General features: G+C 41.0%; 1 protein-coding gene across 1 annotated transcript in view; it reads right to left on the reverse strand.

The window, feature by feature from the left end:
* The window catches only part of LOC133664278 (5'-3' exoribonuclease 1-like), a 45,330-nt gene extending 22,121 nt beyond the window's left edge, over positions 1-23,209 (reverse strand). Inside the window, exons 1-16 of the mRNA XM_062068790.1 lie at positions 23,175-23,209; positions 17,839-17,934; positions 17,630-17,733; positions 17,300-17,425; positions 14,461-14,623; positions 11,457-11,570; positions 11,059-11,157; positions 8,219-8,334; positions 8,014-8,160; positions 7,859-7,948; positions 6,666-6,801; positions 3,853-4,042; positions 3,722-3,791; positions 3,471-3,660; positions 1,889-1,957; positions 1,706-1,789 (exon numbers count right to left, since the gene is read on the reverse strand). Coding sequence (XP_061924774.1) covers positions 1,706-1,789; positions 1,889-1,957; positions 3,471-3,660; positions 3,722-3,791; positions 3,853-4,042; positions 6,666-6,801; positions 7,859-7,948; positions 8,014-8,160; positions 8,219-8,334; positions 11,059-11,157; positions 11,457-11,570; positions 14,461-14,623; positions 17,300-17,425; positions 17,630-17,733; positions 17,839-17,928 — 1,788 coding nt within the window. The 5' untranslated portion in view covers positions 17,929-17,934; positions 23,175-23,209. The remainder of the gene's footprint in view (positions 1-1,705; positions 1,790-1,888; positions 1,958-3,470; positions 3,661-3,721; positions 3,792-3,852; positions 4,043-6,665; positions 6,802-7,858; positions 7,949-8,013; positions 8,161-8,218; positions 8,335-11,058; positions 11,158-11,456; positions 11,571-14,460; positions 14,624-17,299; positions 17,426-17,629; positions 17,734-17,838; positions 17,935-23,174) is intronic.
* Positions 23,210-27,391: the final 4,182 nt, after the last annotated feature.

The raw sequence follows: 27,391 nt of genomic DNA on the forward strand, positions 1-27,391 counted from the left end.
GACTATCTTGTGACCTGACTGATACTGTTCCAGATGAAGGTTGTTATTGTTGTGGACTATCTTGTGACCTGACTGATACTGTTCCAGATGAAGGTTGTTATTGTTGTGGACTATCTTGTGCCCTGACTGATACTGTTCCAGATGAAGGTTGTTATTGTTGTGGACTATCTTGTGCCCTGACTGATACTGTTCCAGATGAAGGTTGTTATTGTTGTGGACTATCTTGTGCCCTGACTGATACTGTTCCAGATGAAGGTTGTTATTGTTGTGGACTATCTTGTGCCCTGACTGATACTGTTCCAGATGAAGGTTGTTATTGTTGTGGACTATCTTGTGCCCTGACTGATACTGTTCCAGATGAAGGTTGTTATTGTTGTGGACTATCTTGTGAACTGACTGATACTGTTCCAGATGAAGGTTGTTATTGTTGTGGACTATCTTGTGACCTGACTGATACTGTTCCAGATGAAGGTTGTTAATGTTGTGGACTATCTTGTGCCCTGACTGATACTGTTCCAGATGAAGGTTGTTATTGTTGTGGACTATCTTGTGACCTGACTGATTCTGTTCCAGATGAAGGTTGTTACTGCTCTGGACTATCTTGTGCCCTGACTGATACTGTTCCAGATGAAGGTTGTTACTGCTCTGGACTATCTTGTGCCCTGACTGATACTGTTCCAGATGAAGGTTGTTATTGTTGTGGACTATCTTGTGACCTGACTGATACTGTTCCAGATGAAGGTTGTTATTGTTGTGGACTATCTTGTGACCTGACTGATACTGTTCCAGATGAAGGTTGTTATTGTTGTGGACTATCTTGTGACCTGACTGATACTGTTCCAGATGAAGGTTGTTATTGTTCTGGACTATCTTGTGACCTGACTGATACTGTTCCAGATGAAGGTTGTTAATGTTGTGGACTATCTTGTGACCTGACTGATACTGTTCCAGATGAAGGTTGTTACTGCTCTGGACTATCTTGTGCCCTGACTGATACTGTTCCAGATGAAGGTTGCTGTCCAGGTGTGTTAGTCCCGATTGATCAAAAACCGAACACGATTGGATTAAGGTGTTTCCATGGGTTGTAGGAGGCTTATTTAGAGTTGGACTAAATGAGAAATCAGACTAATTTAGTGCATGTAGACATAGTGAGTTTGTAACATGACTTGTTACAGGTACATCCACATCAAAGACAATAGTCTACAACTGCTATCAACAACCATTTTACTACTACATATAAAATGTGTATCATGAGTCAAATGTGAGTAAGTGCTATAAGAAGTAAGATATGTATAATAAATCAAATATGTATAACTAGTGCTATGATGAGTAAAATATATATAATAAATGCAGTAAGTAAAATATGCTTAATGAATGCTATCAGTAAAAAATGCATAAGTCCTATAATAAGTAAAATTGATATCATAAATGCTATAAGTAAAATATGTATAATTAGTGCTATGATATGTAAAAACTATATTAAAAATGCCATAATAAGTAAAAAAATATATAAAATAAATGCTATAATAAGTCAAATATGTATAATTAATGCTGTAATGAGTAGAATATGTATAATTAGTGCTATGATAAGTTACAAATATATTAAAAATGCCATAATAAGTTAAAAAAAAAGACATAAATGCTATAATAAGTCAAATATGTATAATTAATGCTATGAGTATAATAATAATGGGTAAAAAGGTACATGGTTTTGCCAGTGGGCAGGAGGGTGTTGAGGAGGAGCAGACTTGTGCAGAGTTTGCCACACATCAGTGTACGCCTCTTTACTCTGCAAGTGGACAAAGTGGCAGCCTCAGCACAATCTTCAAATACAATAATAATAATAATAATAATAATGATGTGAAAAGATTATGAGAGAAAAGTGGACCTTCGCTTGTTGTTTGTGGATCGGAACCTTAGAAGTGGAGTTGCCTTGAGGAGCAGCGTGCTTGTTGTGCTGCATGGATATAGAAACATAGATCACTGTGTCAGTAACAATAATCATAATGTTGTGCTGCATGGATATAGAAACATAGATCACTGTGTCAATAACAATAATCATAATGTTGTGCTGCATGGATATAGAAACATAGATCACTGTGTCAATAACAATAATCATAATGTTGTGCTGCATGGATATAGAAACATAGATCACTGTGTCAATAACAATAATCATAATGTTGTGCTGCATGGATTTAGAAACATAGATCACTGTGTCAATAACAATAATCATAATGTTGTGCTGCATGAATATAGAAACATAGATCACTGTGTCAATAACAATAATCATAATGTTGTGCTGCATGAATATAGAAACATAGATCACTGTGTCAATAACAATAATCATAATGTTGTGCTGCATGAATATAGAAACATAGATCACTGTGTCAATAACAATAATCATAATGTTGTGCTTCATGAATATAGAAAAATAGATCACTGTGTCAATAACAATAATCATATTGTTGTGCTGCATGAATATAGAAAAATAGATCACTGTGTCAATAACAATAATCATATTGTTGTGCTGCATGAATATAGAAAAATAGATCACTGTGTCAATAACAATAATCATAATGTTGTGCTGCATGAATACAGAAACATAGATCACTGTGTCAATAACAATAATCATAATGTTGTGCTTCATGAATATAGAAACATAGATCACTGTGTCAATAACAACAATCATAATGTTGTGCTGCATGAATGTAGAAACATAGATCACTGTGTCAATAACAATAATCATAATATTGTGCTTGTTGTGCTGCATGAATATAGAAACATAGATCACTGTGTCAATAACAATAATCATAATGTTGTGCTGCATGAATATAGAAACATAGATCACTGTGTCAATAACAATAATCATAATGTTGTGCTGCATGAATATAGAAACATAAATCACTGTGTCAATAACAATAATCATAATATTGTGCTTGTTGTGCTGCATGAATATAGAAACATAGAGCACTGTGTCAATAACAATAATCATAATGTTGTGCTGCATGAATATAGAAACATAAATCACTGTGTCAATAACAATAATCATAATATTGTGCTTGTTGTGCTGCATGAATATAGAAACATAGATCACTGTGTCAATAACAATAATCATAATGTTGTGCTGCATGAATATAGAAACATAGATCACTGTGTCAATAACAATAATCATAATAATAATGTTGGTACATGAAAGTAGAAACATATTACTGTGTCAATAACAATAATAACAATAATAATAATGTTACATGAAAGTAGAAACATATATTACAGTGTCAATAACAATAATAATAATGTTGTTACATGAAAGTAGAAACATATCAGTGTGTCAATAATAACAATAATAATAATGTTGTTACATGAAAGTAGAAACATATCAGTGTGTCAATAACAATAATAATAATGTTGTTACATGAAAGTAGAAACATATATCAGTGTGTCAATAATAATACTAATAATAATGTTGTTACCTGTGTGGCGACAAAGGGCGAGCGTGGCGAGTGGTTGAGGTTCCCCACATGCTGCTGAGAGTAGAAGTTGGCGGCAGGCTGAGGTTTGACGATGGCGGTGAGTTTGTGCGAGCTGGGATCTGTTCGGCCGCCATGGGACACGTTCATCAGAGCGCTGGGTGGCAGGCGGTAACAACGAGGCGACGTGCACCTGACCACATGGACTCAGTGTCATCCAACCAGTCCTTGTACTGGTCCCCTTCAGTGCTCACCTGATGTTGAGGCCACCAGAGAACTCCTCGTCGAACAGAACCTCGTAGAGAACCTCGTCCTCACGCTCAGCTGCCGGGGTGACATCAGCAGTCAATACATGTGTCACCTCACTCCTGGTCTCCTGCCTCACCTCCTTTGATGCCGATGACCGTTCCTCTCAGACCCAGTGGCACCGTGAAGCTCTCTCGGGTGTTGATGACGCGGTCAAACAGGCGGTACTCGGCATTGGGGTCTGGGACCACCCCCTGTTGCTGCTCCAGGGGCCTGAAGAGGAGGTGTGGCTTGACAGTGACTCGGACTTTCTTGGTGCTCTTCTTCACCTGAGATGTGGAAGTGTGTCAGAACAAGGTAGAGGACATGAAGGTGTGACAGGAAGTGTGTCAGAACAAGGTAGAGGACATGAAGGTGTGACAGGAAGTGTGTCAGAACAAGGTAGAGGACATGAAGGTGTGACAGGAAGTGTGTCAGAACAAGGTAGAGGACATGAAGGTGTGACAGGAAGTGTGTCAGAACAAGGTAGAGGACATGAAGGTGTGACAGGAAGTGTGTCAGAACAAGGTAAGAGGACATGAAGGTGTGACAGGAAGTGGGTCAGAACAAGGTAGAGGACATGAAGGTGTGACAGGAAGTGGGTCAGAACAAGGTAGAGGACATGAAGGTGTGACAGGAAGTGTGTCAGAACAAGGTAGAGGACATGAAGGTGTGACAGGAAGTGTGTCAGAACAAGGTAGAGGACATGAAGGTGTGACAGGAAGTGCGTCAGAACAAGGTAGAGGACATGAAGGTGTGACAGGAAGTGTGTCAAAACAAGGTAGAGGACATGAAGGTGTGACAGGAAGTGTGTCAGAACAAGGTAGAGGACATGAAGGTGTGACAGGAAGTGTGTCAGAACAAGGTAGAGGACATGAAGGTGTGACAGGAAGTGCGTCAGAACAAGGTAGAGGACATGCAGGTGTGACAGGAAGTGTGTCAGAACAAGGTAGAGGACATGAAGGTGTGACAGGAAGTGTGTCAGAACAAGGTAGAGGACATGAAGGTGTGACAGGAAGTGTGTCAGAACAAGGTAGAGGACATGAAGGTGTGACAGGAAGTGTGTCAGAACAAGGTAGAGGACATGAAGGTGTGACAGGAAGTGTGTCAGAACAAGGTAGAGGACATGAAGGTGTGACAGGAAGTGTGTCAGAACAAGGTAGAGGACATGAAGGTGTGACAGGAAGTGTGTCAGCACAAGGTAGAGGACATGAAGGTGTGACAGGAAGTGCGTCAGAACAAGGTAGAGGACATGCAGGTGTGACAGGAAGTGTGTCAGAACAAGGTAGAGGACATGAAGGTATGACAGGAAGTGTGTCAGAACAAGGTAGAGGACATGAAGGTGTGACAGGAAGTGTGTCAGAACAAGGTAGAGGACATGAAGGTGTGACAGGAAGTGTGTCAGAACAAGGTAGAGGACATGAAGGTGTGACAGGAAGTGCGTCAGAACAAGGTAGAGGACATGAAGGTGTGACAGGAAGTGGGTCAGAACAAGGTAGAGGACATGAAGGTGTGACAGGAAGTGGGTCAGAACAAGGTAGAGGACATGAAGGTGTGACAGGAAGTGTGTCAGAACAAGGTAGTGGACATGAAGGTGTGACAGGAAGTGTGTCAGAACAAGGTAGAGGACATGAAGGTGTGACAGGAAGTGGGTCAGAACAAGGTAGAGGACATGGTGTGACAGGAAGTGTGTCAGAACAAGGTAGAGGACATGAAGGTGTGACAGGAAGTGTGTCAGAACAAGGTAGAGGACATGAAGGTGTGACAGGAAGTGTGTCAGAACAAGGTAGAGGACATGAAGGTGTGACAGGAAGTGTGTCAGAACAAGGTAGAGGACATGAAGGTGTGACAAGAAGTGTGTCAGAACAAGGTAGAGGACATGAAGGTGTGACAGGAAGTGCGTCAGAACAAGGTAGAGGACATGAAGGTGTGACAGGAAGTGTGTCAGAACAAGGTAGAGGACATGAAGGTGTGACAGGAAGTGGGTCAGAACAAGGTAGAGGACATGAAGGTGTGACAGGAAGTGTGTCAGAACAAGGTAGAGGACATGAAGGTGTGACAGGAAGTGTGTCAGAACAAGGTAGAGGACATGAAGGTGTGACAGGAAGTGTGTCAGAACAAGGTAGAGGACATGAAGGTGTGACAGGAAGTGTGTCAGAACAAGGTAGAGGACATGAAGGTGTGACAGGAAGTGCGTCAGAACAAGGTAGAGGACATGAAGGTGTGACAGGAAGTGGGTCAGAACAAGGTAGAGGACATGAAGGTGTGACAGGAAGTGCGTCAGAACAAGGTAGAGGACATGAAGGTGTGACAGGAAGTGTGTCAGAACAAGGTAGAGGACATGAAGGTATGACAGGAAGTGTGTCAGAACAAGGTAGAGGACATGAAGGTGTGACAGGAAGTGTGTCAGAACAAGGTAGAGGACATGAAGGTGTGACAGGAAGTGTGTCAGAACAAGGTAGAGGACATGAAGGTGTGACAGGAAGTGCGTCAGAACAAGGTAGAGGACATGAAGGTGTGACAGGAAGTGGGTCAGAACAAGGTAGAGGACATGAAGGTGTGACAGGAAGTGTCTCAGAACAAGGTAGAGGACATGAAGGTGTGACAGGAAGCGGGTCAGAACAAGGTAGAGGACATGGTGTGACAGGAAGTGTGTCAGAACAAGGTAGAGGACATGAAGGTGTGACAGGAAGTGTGTCAGAACAAGGTAGAGGACATGAAGGTGTGACAGGAAGTGTGTCAGAACAAGGTAGAGGACATGAAGGTGTGACAGGAAGTGTGTCAGAACAAGGTAGAGGACATGAAGGTGTGACAGGAAGTGTGTCAGAACAAGGTAGAGGACATGAAGGTGTGACAGGAAGTGTGTCAGAACAAGGTAGAGGACATGAAGGTGTGACAGGAAGTGGGTACAACCTTGGACTTCTCCACCGCCTCCTCAATTTTCTCCACGATGGCAGCGTCCAGCACCTGCAGGTCACATGACGCCCTGCTGATGGAGCTGACAGGGTGACCTTTCAGCCATGTGGTGATCTCTGACACCTTCTCTGCCCTGTGGACCAGTCAGTCATCGCCATGACAACATGTACATGGACACTTGTCCTGCGTCTGCTGCAAATCTAAACCACTTTTCTGGAAAACTAAATATCAATAATCATCGATATTGACTGATGTCATGATACAGTTTTAACATGAGTCCTGTAGTTGCTAATATGTGTGGTGGTTAGCATGAGTCGTGTAGTTGCTAATATGTGTGGTGGTTAGCATGAGTCGTGTAGTTGCTAATATGTGTGGTGGTTAGCATGAGTCGTGTAGTTGCTAATATGTGTGGTGGTTAGCATGAGTCGTGTAGTTGCTAATATGTGTGGTGGTTAGCATGAGTCGTGTAGTTGCTAATATGTGTGGTGGTTAGCATGAGTCGTGTAGTTGCTAATATGTGTGGTGGTTAGCATGAGTCGTGTAGTTGCTAATATGTGTGGTGGTTAGCATGAGTCGTGTAGTTGCTAATATGTGTGGTGGTTAGCATGAGTCGTGTAGTTGCTAGTAAGTGTGGTGGTTAGCATGAGTCGTGTAGTTGCTAATACGTGTGGTGGTTAGCATGAGTCGTGTAGTTGCTAATATGTGTGGTGGTTAGCATGAGTCGTGTAGTTGCTAATATGTGTGGTGGTTAGCATGAGTCGTGTAGTTGCTAATATGTGTGGTGGTTAGCATGAGTCGTGTAGTTGCTAATATGTGTGGTGGTTAGCATGAGTCGTGTAGTTGCTAATACGTGTGGTGGTTAGCATGAGTCGTGTAGTTGCTAATATGTGTGGTGGTTAGCATGAGTCGTGTAGTTGCTAATATGTGTGGTGGTTAGCATGAGTCGTGTAGTTGCTAATATGTGTGGTGGTTAGCATGAGTCGTGTAGTTGCTAATACGTGTGGTGGTTAGCATGAGTCGTGTAGTTGCTAATATGTGTGGTGGTTAGCATGAGTCGTGTAGTTGCTAATATGTGTGGTGGTTAGCATGAGTCGTGTAGTTGCTAATATGTGTGGTGGTTAGCATGAGTCCTATAGTTGCTAATACAAGAACAAGATGGCAGACAGGACTTTGAAAGTGGAGTGGTTTACCCGTTCTGGTCCTCCCCCGGCCAGACGTCGTCTTCGTAGAACACGTCGTCATGAGAGTTCCTGGACACGGCGTCAAACACCTCGGAGAACCTGTCCACACCACAAGTTCCCAACACCGTCGTCCTACCTGGTGCACTAAAATGGCGTTTCCTCACCTGTCCAGGTATTCCGCCAAAAGCTCCTCCACGGCGGCGGAGTAGAGCCACTCCTTCTCGGTCCTCCTGGTGTAGCCAGGGACCTCCTCGTTCTTCTTGTTGAACTTCAGGTTGAGGCCCACGTTGGCTTTCTGCTCGCCACAGGGACTTGGCAGCAGAACAGTCCTTTTAGCGGCGCTCTTGGTTGCCAAACATGCACACTCACTTCTTTTTGCTGCCTCTGCCGATGAAGATGCTGCCGGAGAAGCGGGACACCAGGTAGCTGGTCATACCCAGACGGGACGCCACCACATACCCGGGATTGTACTTGACACAGTACTTCTGTCAAACACAAGAGGCGGCAGATACTCTCTACATCACAACTACATGGCAGATACAATATAAACAGTGGCAACTACATCACAACTACATGGCAGATACAATATATACAGTGGCAACTACTCTCTACATCAGTGGTCCCCAACCACCGGGCCACGGCCCGGTACCGGTCCGCGGACCGATTGATACCGGGCCGCACAAGAATTAAAAAAAAAAAAAAAATACTTAAAAAAAAAAAAAATGAAATCAACATAAAAAACACAATATATACATTATATATCAATAAAGATCAATACAGTCTGCAGGGATAAGTCTGTAAGCACACATGATTGTATTTATTTATGTAAAAAAAAAAAAAAAAAAAAAATATATATATATATATATATATATTTTTTTTTTAAATACACCACCCCACACCGGTCTGTGGGACAAATTTTTAAGCGTTGACCGGTCCGCAGCTACAAAAAGGTTGGGGACCACTGCTCTACATCACAACTACATGGCAGATACAATATATACAGTGGCAACTACATCACAACTACATGGCAGATACAATATATACAGTGGCAGCTACTCTCTACATCACAACTACATGGCAGATACAATATATACAGTGGCAACTACTCTCTACATCACAACTACATGGCAGATACAATATATACAGTGGCAACTACTATCTACATCACAACTACATGGCAGATACAATATATACAGTGGCAGCTACTCTCTACATCACAACTACATGGCAGATACAATATATACAGTGGCAACTACTCTCTACATCACAACTACATGGCAGATACAATATATACAGTGGCAACTACATCACAACTACATGGCAGATACAATATATACAGTGGCAACTACTCTCTACATCACAACTACATGGCAGATACAATATATACAGTGGCAACTACATCACAACTACATGGCAGATACAATATATACAGTGGCAACTACATCACAACTACATGGCAGATACAATATATACAGTGGCAACTACTCTCTACATCACAACTACATGGCAGATACAATATATACAGTGGCAACTACTCTCTACATCACAACTACATGGCAGATACAATATATACAGTGGCAACTACTATCTACATCACAACTACATGGCAGATACAATATATACAGTGGCAACTACTCTCTACATCACAACTACATGGCAGATACAATATATACAGTGGCAACTACTATCTACATCACAACTACATGGCAGATACAATATATACAGTGGCAACTACTCTCTACATCACAACTACATGGCAGATACAATATATACAGTGGCAACTACTATCTACATCACAACTACATGGCAGATACAATATATACAGTGGCAACTACTATCTACATCACAACTACATGGCAGATACAATATATACAGTGGCAACTACTATCTACATCACAACTACATGGCAGATACAATATATACAGTGGCAACTACATCACAACTACATGGCAGATACAATATATACAGTGGCAACTACTATCTCCATCACAACTACATGGCAGATACAATATATACAGTGGCAACTACTATCTACATCACAACTACATGGCAGATACAATATATACAGTGGCAACTACTATCTACATCACAACTACATGGCAGATACAATATATACAGTGGCAACTACTCTCTACATCACAACTACATGGCAGATACAACATATACAGTGGCAACTACTATCTACATCACAACTACATGGCAGATACAATATATACAGTGGCAACTACTCTCTACATCACAACTACATGGCAGATACAATATATACAGTGGCAACTACATCACAACTACATGGCAGATACAATATATACAGTGGCAACTACTCTCTACATCACAACTACATGGCAGATACAATATATACAATGGCAACTACTATCTACATCACAACTACATGGCAGATACAATATATACAGTGGCAACTACTCTCTACATCACAACTACATGGCAGATACAATATATACAGTGGCAACTACTATCCACATCACAACTACATGGCAGATACAATATATACAGTGGCAACTACTATCTACATCACAACTACATGGCAGATACAATATATACAGTGGCAACTACATCACAACTACATGGCAGATACAATATATACAGTGGCAACTACTATCTCCATCACAACTACATGGCAGATACAATATATACAGTGGCAACTACTATCTACATCACAACTACATGGCAGATACAATATATACAGTGGCAACTACTATCTACATCACAACTACATGGCAGATACAATATATACAGTGGCAACTACTCTCTACATCACAACTACATGGCAGATACAATATATACAGTGGCAACTACTATCTACATCACAACTACATGGCAGATACAATATATACAGTGGCAACTACTCTCTACATCACAACTACATGGCAGATACAATATATACAGTGGCAACTACATCACAACTACATGGCAGATACAATATATACAGTGGCAACTACTCTCTACATCACAACTACATGGCAGATACAATATATACAATGGCAACTACTATCTACATCACAACTACATGGCAGATACAATATATACAGTGGCAACTACTCTCTACATCACAACTACATGGCAGATACAATATATACAGTGGCAACTACTATCCACATCACAACTACATGGCAGATACAATATATACAGTGGCAACTACTCTCTACATCACAACTACATGCTGGTTGTGTAAGTAAGTGAGTAAGTCTTACATGCTGGTTGTGGATGAGAGCCTCCAGTTGGGGTTCATGCGGCACGTTGAAGACCACACGTATACGTCCTTCTTTGATGACATCACTGGAGTCTTGCACCTGTGGACAGGAAGGAGTTAGTCCACTTCCTGTGATGTAGTGGTGGTAGGAGTGTGATGTAGTGGTGGTAGGAGTGTGATGTAGTGGTGGTAGGAGTGTGATGTAGTGGTGGTAGGAGTGTGATGTAGTGGTGGTAGGAGTGTGATGTAGTGGTGGTAGGAGTGTGACGTAGTGGTGGTAGGAGTGTGATGTAGTGGTGGTAGGAGTGTGATGTAGTGCTGGTAGGGGTGTGATGTAGTGGTGGCAGGAGTGTGACGTAGTGGTGGTAGGAGTGTGATGTAGTGGTGTGGTGCACACACCTCTCCCATGGCAGCGTAGTAGGGGTTGGCCACCATGAAGACGGTTGTGTGAGGAGGGAATAGTTCTTCTAGGCTGCTGAAGGTGCTCAAGGAGGAATAAAAGGCCTTGATGTCCTGCAACACACAATAACTCTTTTAATTTCAACTAACTCATGTCCTGGAACACACAATAACTCTTTTAATTTCAACTAACTCATGTCCTGGAACACACAATAACACTTTTAATTTCAACTAACTCATGTCCTGGAACACACAATCACACAATAACTCTTTTAATTTCAACTAACTCATGTCCTGGAACACACACTCACACAATAACTCTTTTAATTTCAACTAACTCATGTCCTGAAACACACAATAACTCTTTTAATTTCAACTAACTCATGTCCTGGAACACACAATAACTCTTTTAATTTCAACTAACTCATGTCCTGGAACACACAATAACACTTTTAATTTCAACTAACTCATGTCCTGGAACACACAATCACACAATACCTGTTTTAATTTCAACTAACTCATGTCCTGGAACACACAATAACACAATAACTGTTTTAATTTCAACTAACTCATGTCCTGGAACACACAATAACTGTTTTAATTTCAACTAACTCATGTCCTGGAACACACAATAACTGTTTTAATTTCAACTAACTCATGTCCTGGAACACACAATAACACAATAACTGTTTTAATTTCAACTAACTCATGTCCTGGAACACACAATCACACAATAACTGCTTTAATTTCAACTAACTCATGTCCTGGAACACACAATCACACAATAACTGTTTTAATTTCAACTAACTCATGTCCTGGAACACACAATCACACAATACCTGTTTTAATTTCAACTAACTCATGTCCTGGAACACACAATAACTGTTTTAATTTCAACTAACTCATGTCCTGGAACACACAATCACACAATAACTGTTTTAATTTCAACTAACTCATGTCCTGGAACACACAATAACACAACAACTCTTTTAATTTCAACTAACTCATGTCCTGGAACACACAATAACACAATAACTGTTTTAATTTCAACTAACTCATGTCCTGGAACACACAATCACACAATAACTGTTTTAATTTCAACTAACTCATGTCCTGGAACACACAATAACACAACAACTCTTTTAATTTCAACTAACTCATGTCCTGGAACACACAATAACACAATAACTCTTTTAATTTCAACTAACTCATGTCCTGGAACACACAATCACACAATACCTGTTTTTATTTCAACTAAGTGAGTCAACTATGTCAGTATTAAAACATTGCTGAGGACAATACAACTTAGTCTTCTTGAACCAGTATTGAGGATTTAGCTAAATGTTGGACAATATAATAGGTACACCTCCCACCATTCTCACATACATCCCTAAATGACCTTGGATGTAGTAGATGTGGCACACTGTCAGAAGTTACACTTTATCACTATTTCTACTGTATCCTCTTATTGACTCTGTTTAACTGATGCAGAGTTAGTTGTCAGTGGACCACTCCTCTTATTGACTCTGTTTAACTGATGCAGAGTTAGTCGGGAGTGGACCACTCCTCTTATTGACTCTGTTTAACTGATGCAGAGTTAGTTGTTAGTGGACCACTCCTCTTATTGAGTCTGTTTAACTGATGCAGAGTTAGTCGGGAGTGGACCACTCCTCTTATTGACTCTGTTTAACTGATGCAGAGTTAGTTGTTAGTGGACCACTCCTCTTATTGAGTCTGTTTAACTGATGCAGAGTTAGTCGGTAGTGGACCACTCCTCTTATTGACTCTGTTTAACTGATGCAGAGTTAGTCGGTAGTGGACCACTCCTCTTATTGACTCTGTTTAACTGATGCAGAGTTAGTCGGGAGTGGACCACTCCTCTTATTGAGTCTGTTTAACTGATGCAGAGTTAGTCGTTAGTGGACCACTCCTCTTATTGACTCTGTTTAACTGATGCAGAGTTAGTCGGGAGTGGACCACTCCTCTTATTGAGTCTGTTTAACTGATGCAGAGTTAGTTGTTAGTGGACCACTCCTCTTATTGACTCTGTTTAACTGATGCAGAGTTAGTCGGGAGTGGACCACTCCTCTTATTGACTCTGTTTAACTGATGCAGAGTTAGTTGTTAGTGGACCACTCCTCTTATTGAGTCTGTTTAACTGATGCAGAGTTAGTCGGGAGTGGACCACTCCTCTTATTGACTCTGTTTAACTGATGCAGAGTTAGTTGTTAGTGGACCACTCCTCTTATTGACTCTGTTTAACTGATGCAGAGTTAGTCGGGAGTGGACCACTCCTCTTATTGAGTCTGTTTAACTGATGCAGAGTTAGTCGGGAGTGGACCACTCCTCTTATTGACTCTGTTTAACTGGTGCAGAGTTAGTCGGGAGTGGACCACTCCTCTTATTGACTCTGTTTAACTGATGCAGAGTTAGTCGGGAGTGGACCACTCCTCTTATTGACTCTGTTTAACTGATGCAGAGTTAGTCGGGAGTGGACCACTCCTCTTATTGACTCTGTTTAACTGATGCAGAGTTAGTCGGGAGTGGACCACTCCTCTTATTGACTCTGTTTAACTGATGCAGAGTTAGTCGGGAGTGGACCACTCCTCTTATTGACTCTGTTTAACTGATGCAGAGTTAGTCGGGAGTGGACCACTCCTCTTATTGACTCTGTTTAACTGATGCAGAGTTAGTCGGGAGTGGACCACTCCTCTTATTGACTCTGTTTAACTGATGCAGAGTTAGTCGGGAGTGGACCACTCCTCGTATTTAGTCTGTTTAACTGATGCAGAGTTAGTCGGTAGTGGACCACTCCTCTTATTGAGTCTGTTTATCTGATGCAGAGTTAGCTTGTGCAGCTGGTGGGTCCATGACTTGTGTTTTGTTTGCTCAGCCGTTTTACTGCCTTGTTGCAGACAATCAGGCATGTAAATAAACATTTGGAGAGTATTTGTGTGTCAATAAGTCAGTTGACCAATCAAACATGTTTTGGAAGAGTTAGTACCTTGACCACAGTCTGGTAGGCAAAGGGAATGACTTGTTTGGCCCATTGCTTCTCCAGCTCCACCACACCACCGCCTTTAGGTACAAACTTCCTTCCTGTCAGCAGCTGGCCGTACAGAAGCACCGAGGTCTCGTTCACCTGGATGCCTTTCTTCTTCACCAAACTGTGAACGACATACACCTGAGGTCACTCACTACACCTACTTACTCTTCACTCATGCCTTCACTTACTCTTCACTCATGCCTTCAACATCAACTGTGCTGAGGTCACACACTACACCTACTTACTCTTCACTCATGCCTTCAACATCAACTGTGCTGAGGTCACTCACTACAGCTACTCACTCTTCACTCATGCCTTCAACATCAACTGTGCTGAGGTCACTCACTACAGTTACTTACTCTTCACTCATGCCTTCAACATCAACTGTGCTGAGGTCACTCACTACACCTACTTACTCTTCACTCATGCCTTCAACATCAACTGTGCTGAGGTCACTCACTACACCTACTTACTCTTCACTCATGCCTTCAACATCAACTGTGCTGAGGTCACTCACTACAGCTACTTACTCTTCACTCATGCCTTCAACATCAACTGTGCTGAGGTCACTCACTACAGCTACTTACTCTTCACTCATGCCTTCAACATCAACTGTGCTGAGGTCACTCACTACAGCTACTTACTCTTCACTCATGCCTTCAACATCAACTGTGCTGAGGTCACTCACTACAGCTAGTTACTCTTCACTCATGCCTTCAACATCAACTGTGCTGAGGTCACTCACTACAGCTACTTACTCTTCACTCATGCCTTCAACATCAACTGTGCTGAGGTCACTCACTACAGCTACTTACTCTTCACTCATGCCTTCAACATCAACTGTGCTGAGGTCACTCGCTACAGCTACTTACTCTTCACTCATGCCTTCAACATCAACTGTGCTGAGGTCACTCACTACAGCTACTTACTCTTCACTCATGCCTTCAACATCAACTGTGATGAGGTCACTCACTACAGCTACTTACTCTTCACTCATGCCTTCAACATCAACTGTGATGAGGTCACTCACTACAGCTACTCACTCTTCACTCATGCCTTCAACATCAACTGTGATGAGGTCACTCACTACAGCTACTTACTCTTCACTCATGCCTTCACTTACTCTTCACTCATGCCTTCAACATCAACTGTGCTGAGGTCACTCACTACAGGTACTTACTCTTCACTCATGCCTTCAACATCAACTGTGCTGAGGTCACTCACTACAGCTACTCACTCTTCACTCATGCCTTCAACATCAACTGTGCTGAGGTCACTCACTACAGCTACTTACTCTTCACTCATGCCTTCAACATCAACTGTGCTGAGGTCACTCACTACACCTACTTACTCTTCACTCATGCCTTCAACATCAACTGTGCTGAGGTCACTCACTACACCTACTTACTCTTCACTCATGCCTTCAACATCAACTGTGCTGAGGTCACTCACTACACCTACTTACTCTTCACTCATGCCTTCAACATCAACTGTGCTGAGGTCACTCACTACACCTACTTACTCTTCACTCATGCCTTCAACATCAACTGTGCTGAGGTCACTCACTACAGCTACTTACTCTTCACTCATGCCTTCAACATCAACTGTGCTGAGGTCACTCACTACACCTACTTACTCTTCACTCATGCCTTCAACATCAACTGTGCTGAGGTCACTCACTACACCTACTTACTCTTCACTCATACCTTCAACATCAACTGTGCTGAGGTCACTGACTACAGCTACTCACTCTTCACTCATGCCTTCAACATCAACTGTGCTGAGGTCACTGACTACAGCTACTCACTCTTCACTCATGCCTTCAACATCAACTGTGCTGAGGTCACTCACTACAGCTACTTACTCTTCACTCATGCCTTCAACATCAACTGTGCTGAGGTCACTCACTAGTGAAGTGAAGTGAAGTGAATTACATTTATATAGCGCTTTTTCTCAAGTGACTCAAAGCGCTTTACATTGTGAAACCCAATATCTAAGTTACATTTAAACCAGTGTGGGTGGCACTGGGAGCAGGTGGGTAAAGTGTCTTGCCCAAGGACACAACGGCAGTGACTAGGATGGCGGAAGCGGGGATCGAACCTGCAACCCTCAAGTTGCTGGCACGGCCGCTCTACCAACCGAGCTATACCGTCCCACTACAGCTACTTACTCTTCACTCATGCCTTCAACATCAACTGTGCTGAGGTCACTCACTACACCTACTTACTCTTCACTCATACCTTCAACATCAACTGTGCTGAGGTCACTGACTACAGCTACTCACTCTTCACTCATGCCTTCAACATCAACTGTGCTGAGGTCACTCACTACAGCTACTTACTCTTCACTCATGCCTTCAACATCAACTGTGCTGAGATCACTGACTACACCTACTCACTCTTCAGTGATGCCTTCAACATCAACTGTGCTGAGGTCACTCACTACACCTACTTACTCTTCACTCATGCCTTCAACATCAACTGTGCTGAGGTCACTCACTACACCTACTTACTCTTCACTCATGCCTTCAACATCAACTGTGCTGAGGTCACTCACTACACCTACTCACTCTTCACTCATGCCTTCAACATCAACTGTGCTGAGGTCACTCACTACACCTACTTACTCTTCACTCATGCCTTCAACATCAACTGTGCTGAGGTCACTCACTACAGCTACTCACTCTTCACTCATGCCTTCAACATCAACTGTGCTGAGGTCACTCACTACACCTACTTACTCTTCACTCATGCCTTCAACATCAACTGTGCTGAGGTCACTGACTACACCTACTCACTCTTCAGTGATGCCTTGGACGTCTTTCTCCCAGTCTCTCTGCTCCTTGTCTGACAGGTAGGAGACTTGTGTGGGTGGAGGTGTGTCATACACCCTCTGCACACCTGCTGCTTCCTGCAGGTAGAACCTGCCCAGCACACAGACAAGATGTACACAGTGTTACTATTCAAACTGGAGGTCTAAACTATGAAATATACTTGTTCAATAAAATGTAATGAATACTTAGGTCTACTACGCTACTGTGTGCCATGTGTGAAGGTGTGGCTAATAATGTTGTTTTCCTTGTGCCGTGTAGTGGGCGTGGCTTATCAGGACATGAAGGTGGCCTTACTTGCGTTCTCCATCGGACACAGCGATGATGCGAGCTTCCTCCAGGTGTGGCCAGTTGACAAACACACACCTGCCCAGCACTCCTTCAGCCACCTGCTCACACAGCTGCAAGGACATACAACACACACACACATTTATAAAGCATGCAGAGCTGCAAGGACATAGAAGACATGGTATTTATAAAACATGCAGAGTATTTGAAGGACTTACCATGTCTTCTTGTGGAGGAGTGATGATGCTCAACATCATGTTCTCACCTCTGCTGCTCTGCTGGAACACCACCACCCCGCTCTTCTTCATGTGGAACTGAGGTGAACACATGATGTTTAGTGACGTCATGAACATACATCATGTCTCCTCTACAATGTTCATGTACACATAGTTGTCCTCTACAATGTTCATGTACACATAGTTGTCCTCTACAATGTTCATGTACACGTAGTTCTCCTCTACAATGTTCATGTACACATAGTTGTCCTCTACAATGTTCATGTACACATTGTTGTCCTCTACAATGTTCATGTACACGTAGTTCTCCTCTACAATGTTCATGTACACATAGTTCTCCTCTACAATGTTCATGTACACATAGTTCTCCTCTACAATGTTCATGTACACATAGTTGTCCTCTACAATGTTCATGTACACATAGTTCTCCTCTACAATGTTCATGTACACATAGTTCTCCTCTACAATGTTCATGTACACATAGTTCTCCTCTACAATGTTCATGTACACATAGTTCTCCTCTACAATGTTCATGTACACATAGTTCTCCTCTACGATGTTCATGTACACATAGTTCTCCTCTACAATGTTCATGTACACATAGTTGTCCTCTACAATGTTCATGTACACATAGTTCTCCTCTACAATGTTCATGTACACACAGTTCTCCTCTACAATGTTCATGTACACATAGGTTGTCCTCTACAATGTTCATGTACACATAGTTCTCCCCTACAATGTTCATGTACACATAGGTTGTCCTCTACAATGTTCATGTACACATAGTTCTCCTCTACAATGTTCATGTACACATAGTTGTCCTCTACAATGTTCATGTACACATAGTTGTCCTCTACAATGTTCATGTACACAGTTCTCCTCTACAATGTTCATGTACACATAGTTGTCCTCTACAATGTTCATGTACACATAGTTCTCCTCTACAATGTTCATGTACACATAGTTCTCCTCTACAATGTTCATGTACACATAGTTGTCCTCTACAATGTTCATGTACACATAGTTGTCCTCTACAATGTTCATGTACACATAGTTCTCCTCTACAATGTTCATGTACACATAGTTCTCCTCTACAATGTTCATGTACACATAGTTCTCCTCTACAATGTTCATGTACACATAGTTCTCCTCTACAATGTTCATGTACACATAGTTCTCCTCTACGATGTTCATGTACACATAGTTCTCCTCTACAATGTTCATGTACACATAGTTGTCCTCTACAATGTTCATGTACACATAGTTCTCCTCTACAATGTTCATGTACACACAGTTCTCCTCTACAATGTTCATGTACACATAGGTTGTCCTCTACAATGTTCATGTACACATAGTTCTCCCCTACAATGTTCATGTACACATAGGTTGTCCTCTACAATGTTCATGTACACATAGTTCTCCTCTACAATGTTCATGTACACATAGTTGTCCTCTACAATGTTCATGTACACATAGTTGTCCTCTACAATGTTCATGTACACAGTTCTCCTCTACAATGTTCATGTACACATAGTTGTCCTCTACAATGTTCATGTACACATAGTTCTCCTCTACAATGTTCATGTACACATAGTTCTCCTCTACAATGTTCATGTACACATAGTTGTCCTCTACAATGTTCATGTACACATAGTTGTCCTCTACAATGTTCATGTACACATAGTTCTCCTCTACAACGTTCATATGTACATAGTTCTCCTCTACAATGTTCATGTACACACAGTTCTCCTCTACAATGTTCATGTACACATAGGTTGTCCTCTACAATGTTCATGTACACATAGTTCTCCCCTACAATGTTCATGTACACATAGGTTGTCCTCTACAATGTTCATGTACACATAGTTGTCCTCTACAATGTTCATGTACACATAGTTGTCCTCTACAATGTTCATGTACACATAGTTCTCCTCTACAATGTTCATGTACACATAGTTCTCCTCTACAATGTTCATGTACACATAGTTGTCCTCTACAATGTTCATGTACACATAGTTCTCCTCTACAATGTTCATGTACACATAGTTCTCCTCTACAATGTTCATGTACACATAGTTGTCCTCTACAATGTTCATGTACACATAGTTGTCCTCTACAATGTTCATGTACACATAGTTCTCCTCTACAACGTTCATATGTACATAGTTCTCCTCTACAATGTTCATGTACACATAGGTTGTCCTCTACAATGTTCATGTACACATAGTTCTCCTCTACAATGTTCATGTACACATAGTTCTCCTCTACAATGTTCATGTACACATAGTTCTCCTCTACAATGTTCATGTACACATAGGTTGTCCTCTACAATGTTCATGTACACATAGGTTGTCCTCTACAATGTTCATGTACACATAGTTCTCCTCTACAATGTTCATGTACACATAGTTCTCTTCTACAATGTTCATGTACACATAGTTCTCTTCTACAATGTTCATGTACACATAGTTCTCCTCTACAATGTTCATGTACACATAGGTTGTCCTCTACAATGTTCATGTACACATAGTTGTCCTCTACAATGTTCATGTACACATAGTTGTCCTCTACAATGTTCATGTACACATAGTTGTCCTCTACAATGTTCATGTACACATAGTTCTCCTCTACAATGTTCATGTACACATAGGTTGTCCTCTACAATGTTCATGTACACATAGTTCTCCTCTACAATGTTCATGTACACATAGTTGTCCTCTACAATGTTCATGTACACATAGTTGTCCTCTACAATGTTCATGTACACATAGTTGTCCTCTACAATGTTCATGTACACATAGTTCTCCTCTACAATGTTCATGTACACATAGTTGTCCTCTACAATGTTCATGTACACATAGTTCTCCTCTACAACGTTCATGTACACATAGTTATCCTCTACAATGTTCATGTACACATAGTTCTCCTCTACAATGTTCATGTACACATAGGTTGTCCTCTACAATGTTCATGTACACATAGTTCTCCTCTACAATGTTCATATGTACATAGTTCTCCTCTACAATGTTCATGTACACATAGTTCTCTTCTACAATGTTCATGTACACATAGTTCTCCTCTACAATGTTCATGTACACATAGTTGTCCTCTACAATGTTCATGTACACATAGTTGTCCTCTACAATGTTCATGTACACATAGGTTGTCCTCTACAATGTTCATGTACACATAGTTGTCCTCTACAATGTTCATGTACACATAGTTCTCCTCTACAATGTTCATGTACACATAGGTTGTCCTCTACAATGTTCATGTACACATAGTTCTCCTCTACAATGTTCATGTACACATAGTTGTCCTCTACAATGTTCATGTACACATAGTTGTCCTCTACAATGTTCATGTACACATAGTTGTCCTCTACAATGTTCATGTACACATAGTTCTCCTCTACAATGTTCATGTACACATAGTTGTCCTCTACAATGTTCATGTACACATAGTTCTCCTCTACAACGTTCATGTACACATAGTTATCCTCTACAATGTTCATGTACACATAGTTCTCCTCTACAATGTTCATGTACACATAGTTCTCCTCTACAATGTTCATGTACACATAGGTTGTCCTCTACAATGTTCATGTACACATAGTTGTCCTCTACAATGTTCATGTACACATAGTTCTCCTCTACAATGTTCATGTACACATAGTTCTCCTCTACAATGTTCATGTACACATAGGTTGTCCTCTACAATGTTCATGTACACATAGTTCTCCTCTACAATGTTCATGTACACATAGTTCTCCTCTAAAATGTTCATGTACACATAGTTCTCCTCTACAATGTTCATGTACACATAGGTTGTCCTCTACAATGTTCATGTACACATAGGTTGTCCTCTACAATGTTCATGTACACATAGTTGTCCTCTACAATGTTCATGTACACATAGTTGTCCTCTACAATGTTCATGTACACATAGGTTGTCCTCTACAATGTTCATGTACACATAGTTGTCCTCTACAATGTTCATGTACACATAGTTCTCCTCTACAATGTTCATGTACACATAGTTCTCCTCTACAATGTTCATGTACACATAGGTTGTCCTCTACAATGTTCATGTACACATAGTTGTCCTCTACAATGTTCATGTACACATAGTTGTCCTCTACAATGTTCATGTACACATAGTTGTCCTCTACAACGTTCATGTACATTGTTGGTGTTGTCATGAATATTTCAGTTCTTTCTAGTCCAAGTTAGAGTCGTCCTCTGTTATGTTGCAAAGATAAAGACACTTGATACATTCCTGGGGCTCGGTGGACATGTCCTTCACACCCACATCTCACAGCATGACATGTATTTTAGTCACAGCTTACTCTCTAAATGTCTTTCTTTTGTATCTGATATGACTTCATCCATCTTTAATCCACACATTGCTGTCTTTTTGTATCTGATATCACAATCACTTAACGTGTCTTTTGACCCAAAACATCTTTTATGTACCTTTTTAACCTCAAAACATTTTTTATGTATAATTTTAACCCCAAAACATATTTTATGTATATTCATTTTTAACCTCAAAACATCTTTTATGTAAATTTTTTTAACCTCAAAACATCTTTTATGTACATTTTTAACCCCAAACATCTTTTATGTACATTTTTAACCTCAAAACATCTTTTATGTACATTTGTTTTAACCTCAAACCATATTTTATGTACATTTTTAACCCCAAAACATTTTATGTACATTAATTTTTTAACCTCAAAACATCTTTTATGTACATTTTTAACCTCAAAACATATTTTATGTACATTTTTAACTCCAAAACATATTTTATGTAAATTTGTTTTTAACCTCAAAACATATTTTATGTACATTTTTAACCCCAAAACATATTTTATGTACATTTATTTTTAATCTCAAAACATATTTTACGTACATTTTTAACCTCAAAACATATTTTATGTACATTTTTAACCCCAAAACATATTTTACGAATATTTATTTTTAACCTCAATACATCTTTTATGTACATTTTTAACCCCAAAACATATTTTACGTATATTTATTTTTAACCTCAAAACATATTATGTACAATTTTAACCCCAAAACATATTTTATGTATATTTATTTTTAACCTCAAAACATCTTTTATGTACATTTTTAACCCCAAAACATATTTTATGCACATTTGAGGATGTAGTTGGTGTATACTGTACATGATGTAGTCAGTGCATACTGTACATGATGTAGTTGGTGCTCACTGTACATAATGTAGTCAGTGCATACTGTACATGATGTAATCGGTGCATACCACAGAAGTATATGATGTAGATGATGTACCTTATGTTTGATGTGCTGCAGCGTGGGGAAACCACAGAAGTAGATGATGTTTGATGTGTTGCAGTGTGGGGAAACCACAGAAGTAGATGATGTACCTTATGTTTGATGTGTTGCAGCGTGGGGAAACCACAGAAGTATATGATGTACCTTATGTTTGATGTGCTGCAGCGTGGGGAAACCACAGAAGTAGGTGATGTACCTTATGTTTGATGTGCTGCAGCGTGGGGAAACCACAGAAGTATATGATGTACCTTATGTCTGATGTGTTGCAGCGTGGGGAAACCACAAAAGTATATAATGTAGATGATGTACCTTATGTTTGATGTGCTGCAGCGTGGGGAAACCACAGAAGTATATGATGTAGATGATGTACCTTATGTTTGATGTGCTGAAACGTGGGGAAACCACAGAAGTAGATGATGTACTTTATGTTTGATGTGTTGCAGCGTGGGGAAACCACAGAAGTAAATGATGTTCCTTATGTTTGATGTGTTGCAGCGTGGGGAAACCACAGAAGTAAATGATGTACCTTATGTTTGATGTGTTGCAGCGTGGGGAAACCACAGAAGTATATGATGTACCTTATGTTTGATGTGTTGCAGCGTGGGGAAACCACAGAAGTAGATGATGTACCTTATGTTTGATGTGCTGCAGCGTGGGGAAACCACAGAAGTAGGTGATGTACCTTATGTTTGATGTGTTGCAGCGTGGGGAAACCACAGAAGTAGATGATGTACCTTATGTTTGATGTGTTGCAGCGTGGGGAAACCACAGAAGTATATAATGTAGATGATGTACCTTATGTTTGATGTGCTGCAACGTGGGGAAACCACAGAAGTAGATGATGTACCTTATGTTTGATGTGCTGCAACATGGGGAAACCACAGAAGTAGATGATGTACCTTATGTTTGATGTGCTGCAACGTGGGGAAACCACAGAAGTAGATGATGTACCTTATGTTTGATGTGTTGCAGCGTGGGGAAACCACAGAAGTAGATGATGTACCTTATGTTTGATGTGCTGCAGCGTGGGGAAACCACAGAAGTAGATGACGTACCTTATGTTTGATGTGTTGCAGCGTGGGGAAACCACAGAAGTAGATGACGTACCTTATGTTTGATGTGTTGCAGCGTGGGGAAACCACAGAAGTAGATGACGTACCTTATGTTTGATGTGTTGCAGCGTGGGGAAACCACAGAAGTAGGTGATGTACCTTATGTTTGATGTGCTGCAGCGTGGGGAAACCACAGAAGTAGGTGATGTACCTTATGTTTGATGTGCTGCAGCGTGGGGAAACCACAGAAGTAGATGATGTACCTTATGTTTGATGTGTTGCAGCGTGGGGAAACCACAGAAGTAGATGATGTACCTTATGTTTGATGTGTTGCAGTGTGGGGAAACCACAGAAGTAGATGATGTACCTTATGTTTGATGTGTTGCAGTGTGGGGAAACCACAGAAGTAGATGATGTACCTTATGTTTGATGTGCTGCAGCGTGGGGAAACCACAGAAGTATATGATGTACCTTATGTTTGATGTGTTGCAGCGTGGGGAAACCACAGAAGTAGATGATGTACCTTATGTTTGATGTGCTGCAGCGTGGGGAAACCACAGAAGTATATGATGTACCTTATGTTTGATGTGTTGCAGCGTGGGGAAACCACATACGTATATGATGTACCTTATGTTTGATGTGCTGCAGCGTGGGGAAACCACAGAAGTAGGTGATGTACCTTATGTTTGATGTGCTGCAGCGTGGGGAAACCACAGAAGTAGGTGATGTACCTTATGTTTGATGTGTTGCAGCGTGGGGAAACCACAGAAGTAGATGATGTACCTTATGTTTGATGTGTTGCAGTGTGGGGAAACCACAGAAGTAGATGATGTACCTTATGTTTGATGTGTTGCAGCGTGGGGAAACCACAGAAGTAGATGATGTACCTTATGTTTGATGTGTTGCAGCGTGGGGAAAGCACAGAAGTAGATGATGTACCTTATGTTTGATGTGCTGCAGCGTGGGGAAACCACAGAAGTAGGTGGCTGAGCGGTCCACAGTCCTGTAAAGGTGTTTTAGTGGAACTTGCCAGGCGTCCATAGGAATGTTTTGTGTCCTACAAAGGCAGAGAGTAGGGTGGAGTCACACAGGTGCATGCTGGGAGTTGTAGGAGGACGTACACAGGTGCATGCTGGGAGTTGTAGGAGGTACCTGACGTGACAGTGCTGCATGTGGGGGAAGATGTGAGGCAGGCAGGAGGTGAGAGTGAAGTCCATGTCTGCATCGTAGAAGTAGAGAGCACACTCTTTGTGATGGTTTCTCTCACGTTCTTCTCTGCGCATCTTGTCATTGCACATGTCCATGGCTGCCAGCAGGTGTCTCTGTGGAGAAACATCTCGTCATTGCACATGTCCATGGCTGCCAGCAGGTGTCTCTGTGGAGAAACATCTTGTCATTGCACATGTCCATGGCTGCCATCAGGTGTCTCTGTGGAGAAACATCTTGTCATTGCACATGTCCATGGCTGCCAGCAGGTGTCTCTGTGGAGAAACATCTCGTCATTGCACATGTCCATGGCTGCCATGTGTTCTGCATCCTGATTGGCTAAGGGACTGTAGACCATTGTCAATCAATCCTGTACAGTGCAGAATGTATACTGTGGTGAGGGAAATGGTCTTGAACTAGTTTTTAATATGGATGAGACCGACCTATTTTGTTGTAATGCAGGATGAAGACAAGAGCGAAGGATTTAAGGCCCAAAAAGATGGTGTGACTGGTTATGTGTGGAAATGCTGCTGGCTTTACGATAAAACCCAGGCTTATTTATAGGTAAAAAAAATCCTTAAAAACAGGTTTTGATCTTTGGTTTCATTCTTTAATACAGTAGTGTACGGTACTTATTTGTTTTAAATCCACCAATGTTTGAACTTTGAGAGTGTTTAAATGTGAGAAAATAAATATGACATGCTGATACAATATATACATTTGAAGTAGAAGTACCTCATCGATGAAGGGGATGAGAACAATGGCCTCCCACTCCTGCTGCTTGCCATTCAGGTCTGTTTTGAAGTCAGTGGGGTAATAGTCAATGATGGGGGAATCTTCACTGCTCATCAGGGGCTAAAACATCAAAATAAAAGCCCTTAAGTGCAACAATCATGGTTACTTGGATAAACTTTCAAATGAGTCGACACTTTTGAAGGCCGGTGCAAACCAAGTGGTGGTATACATGATAGCTCACATGCTAATGCTAATAGTAGCCTGCACCATTCAGGCAGCAATTAGAGGATATACATGATAGATCACATGCTAATGCTAATAGTAGCCAGTAGCATTCAGGCAGCAATTAGATGATATACATGATAGATCACATGCTAATGCTAATAGTAGCCAGTAGCATTCAGGCAGCAATTAGATGATATACATGATAGATCACATGCTAATGCTAATAGTAGCCAGTAGCATTCAGGCAGCAATTAGATGATATACATGATAGATCACATGCTAATGCTAATAGTAGCCAGTAGCATTCAGGCAGCAATAAGATGATATACATGATAGATCACATGTTAATGCTAATAGTAGCCAGTAGCATTCAGGCAGCAATTAGATGATATACATGATAGATCACATGCTAATGCTAATAGTAGCCAGTAGCATTCAGGCAGCAATTAGATGATATACATGATAGATCACATGCTAATGCTAATAGTACCCTGAAGCATTCAGGCAGCAATTAGATGATATACATGATAGATCACATGTTAATGCTAATAGTAGCCAGTAGCATTCAGGCAGCAATTAGATGATATACATGATAGATCACATGCTAATGCTAATAGTAGCCAGTAGCATTCAGGCAGCAATTAGATGATATACCTGATAGATCACATGCTAATGCTAATAGTAGCCAGTAGCATTCAGGCAGCAATTAGATGATATACATGATAGATCACATGCTAATGCTAATAGTACCCTGTAGCATTTAGACAGCAATTAGATGATATACATGATAGATCACATGCTAATGCTAATAGTAGCCAGTAGCATTCAGGCAGCAATTAGATGATATACATGATAGATCACATGCTAATGCTAATAGTACCCTGTAGCATTCAGGCAGAAATTAGATGATATACATGATAGATCACATGCTAATGCTAATAGTACCCTGTAGCATTCAGGCAGCAATTAGATGATATACATGATAGATCACATGCT

Source organism: Entelurus aequoreus, linkage group LG14, assembly GCF_033978785.1.
Source record: "Entelurus aequoreus isolate RoL-2023_Sb linkage group LG14, RoL_Eaeq_v1.1, whole genome shotgun sequence".
In the NCBI taxonomy this organism is placed as follows: Eukaryota; Metazoa; Chordata; class Actinopteri; order Syngnathiformes; family Syngnathidae; genus Entelurus; species Entelurus aequoreus.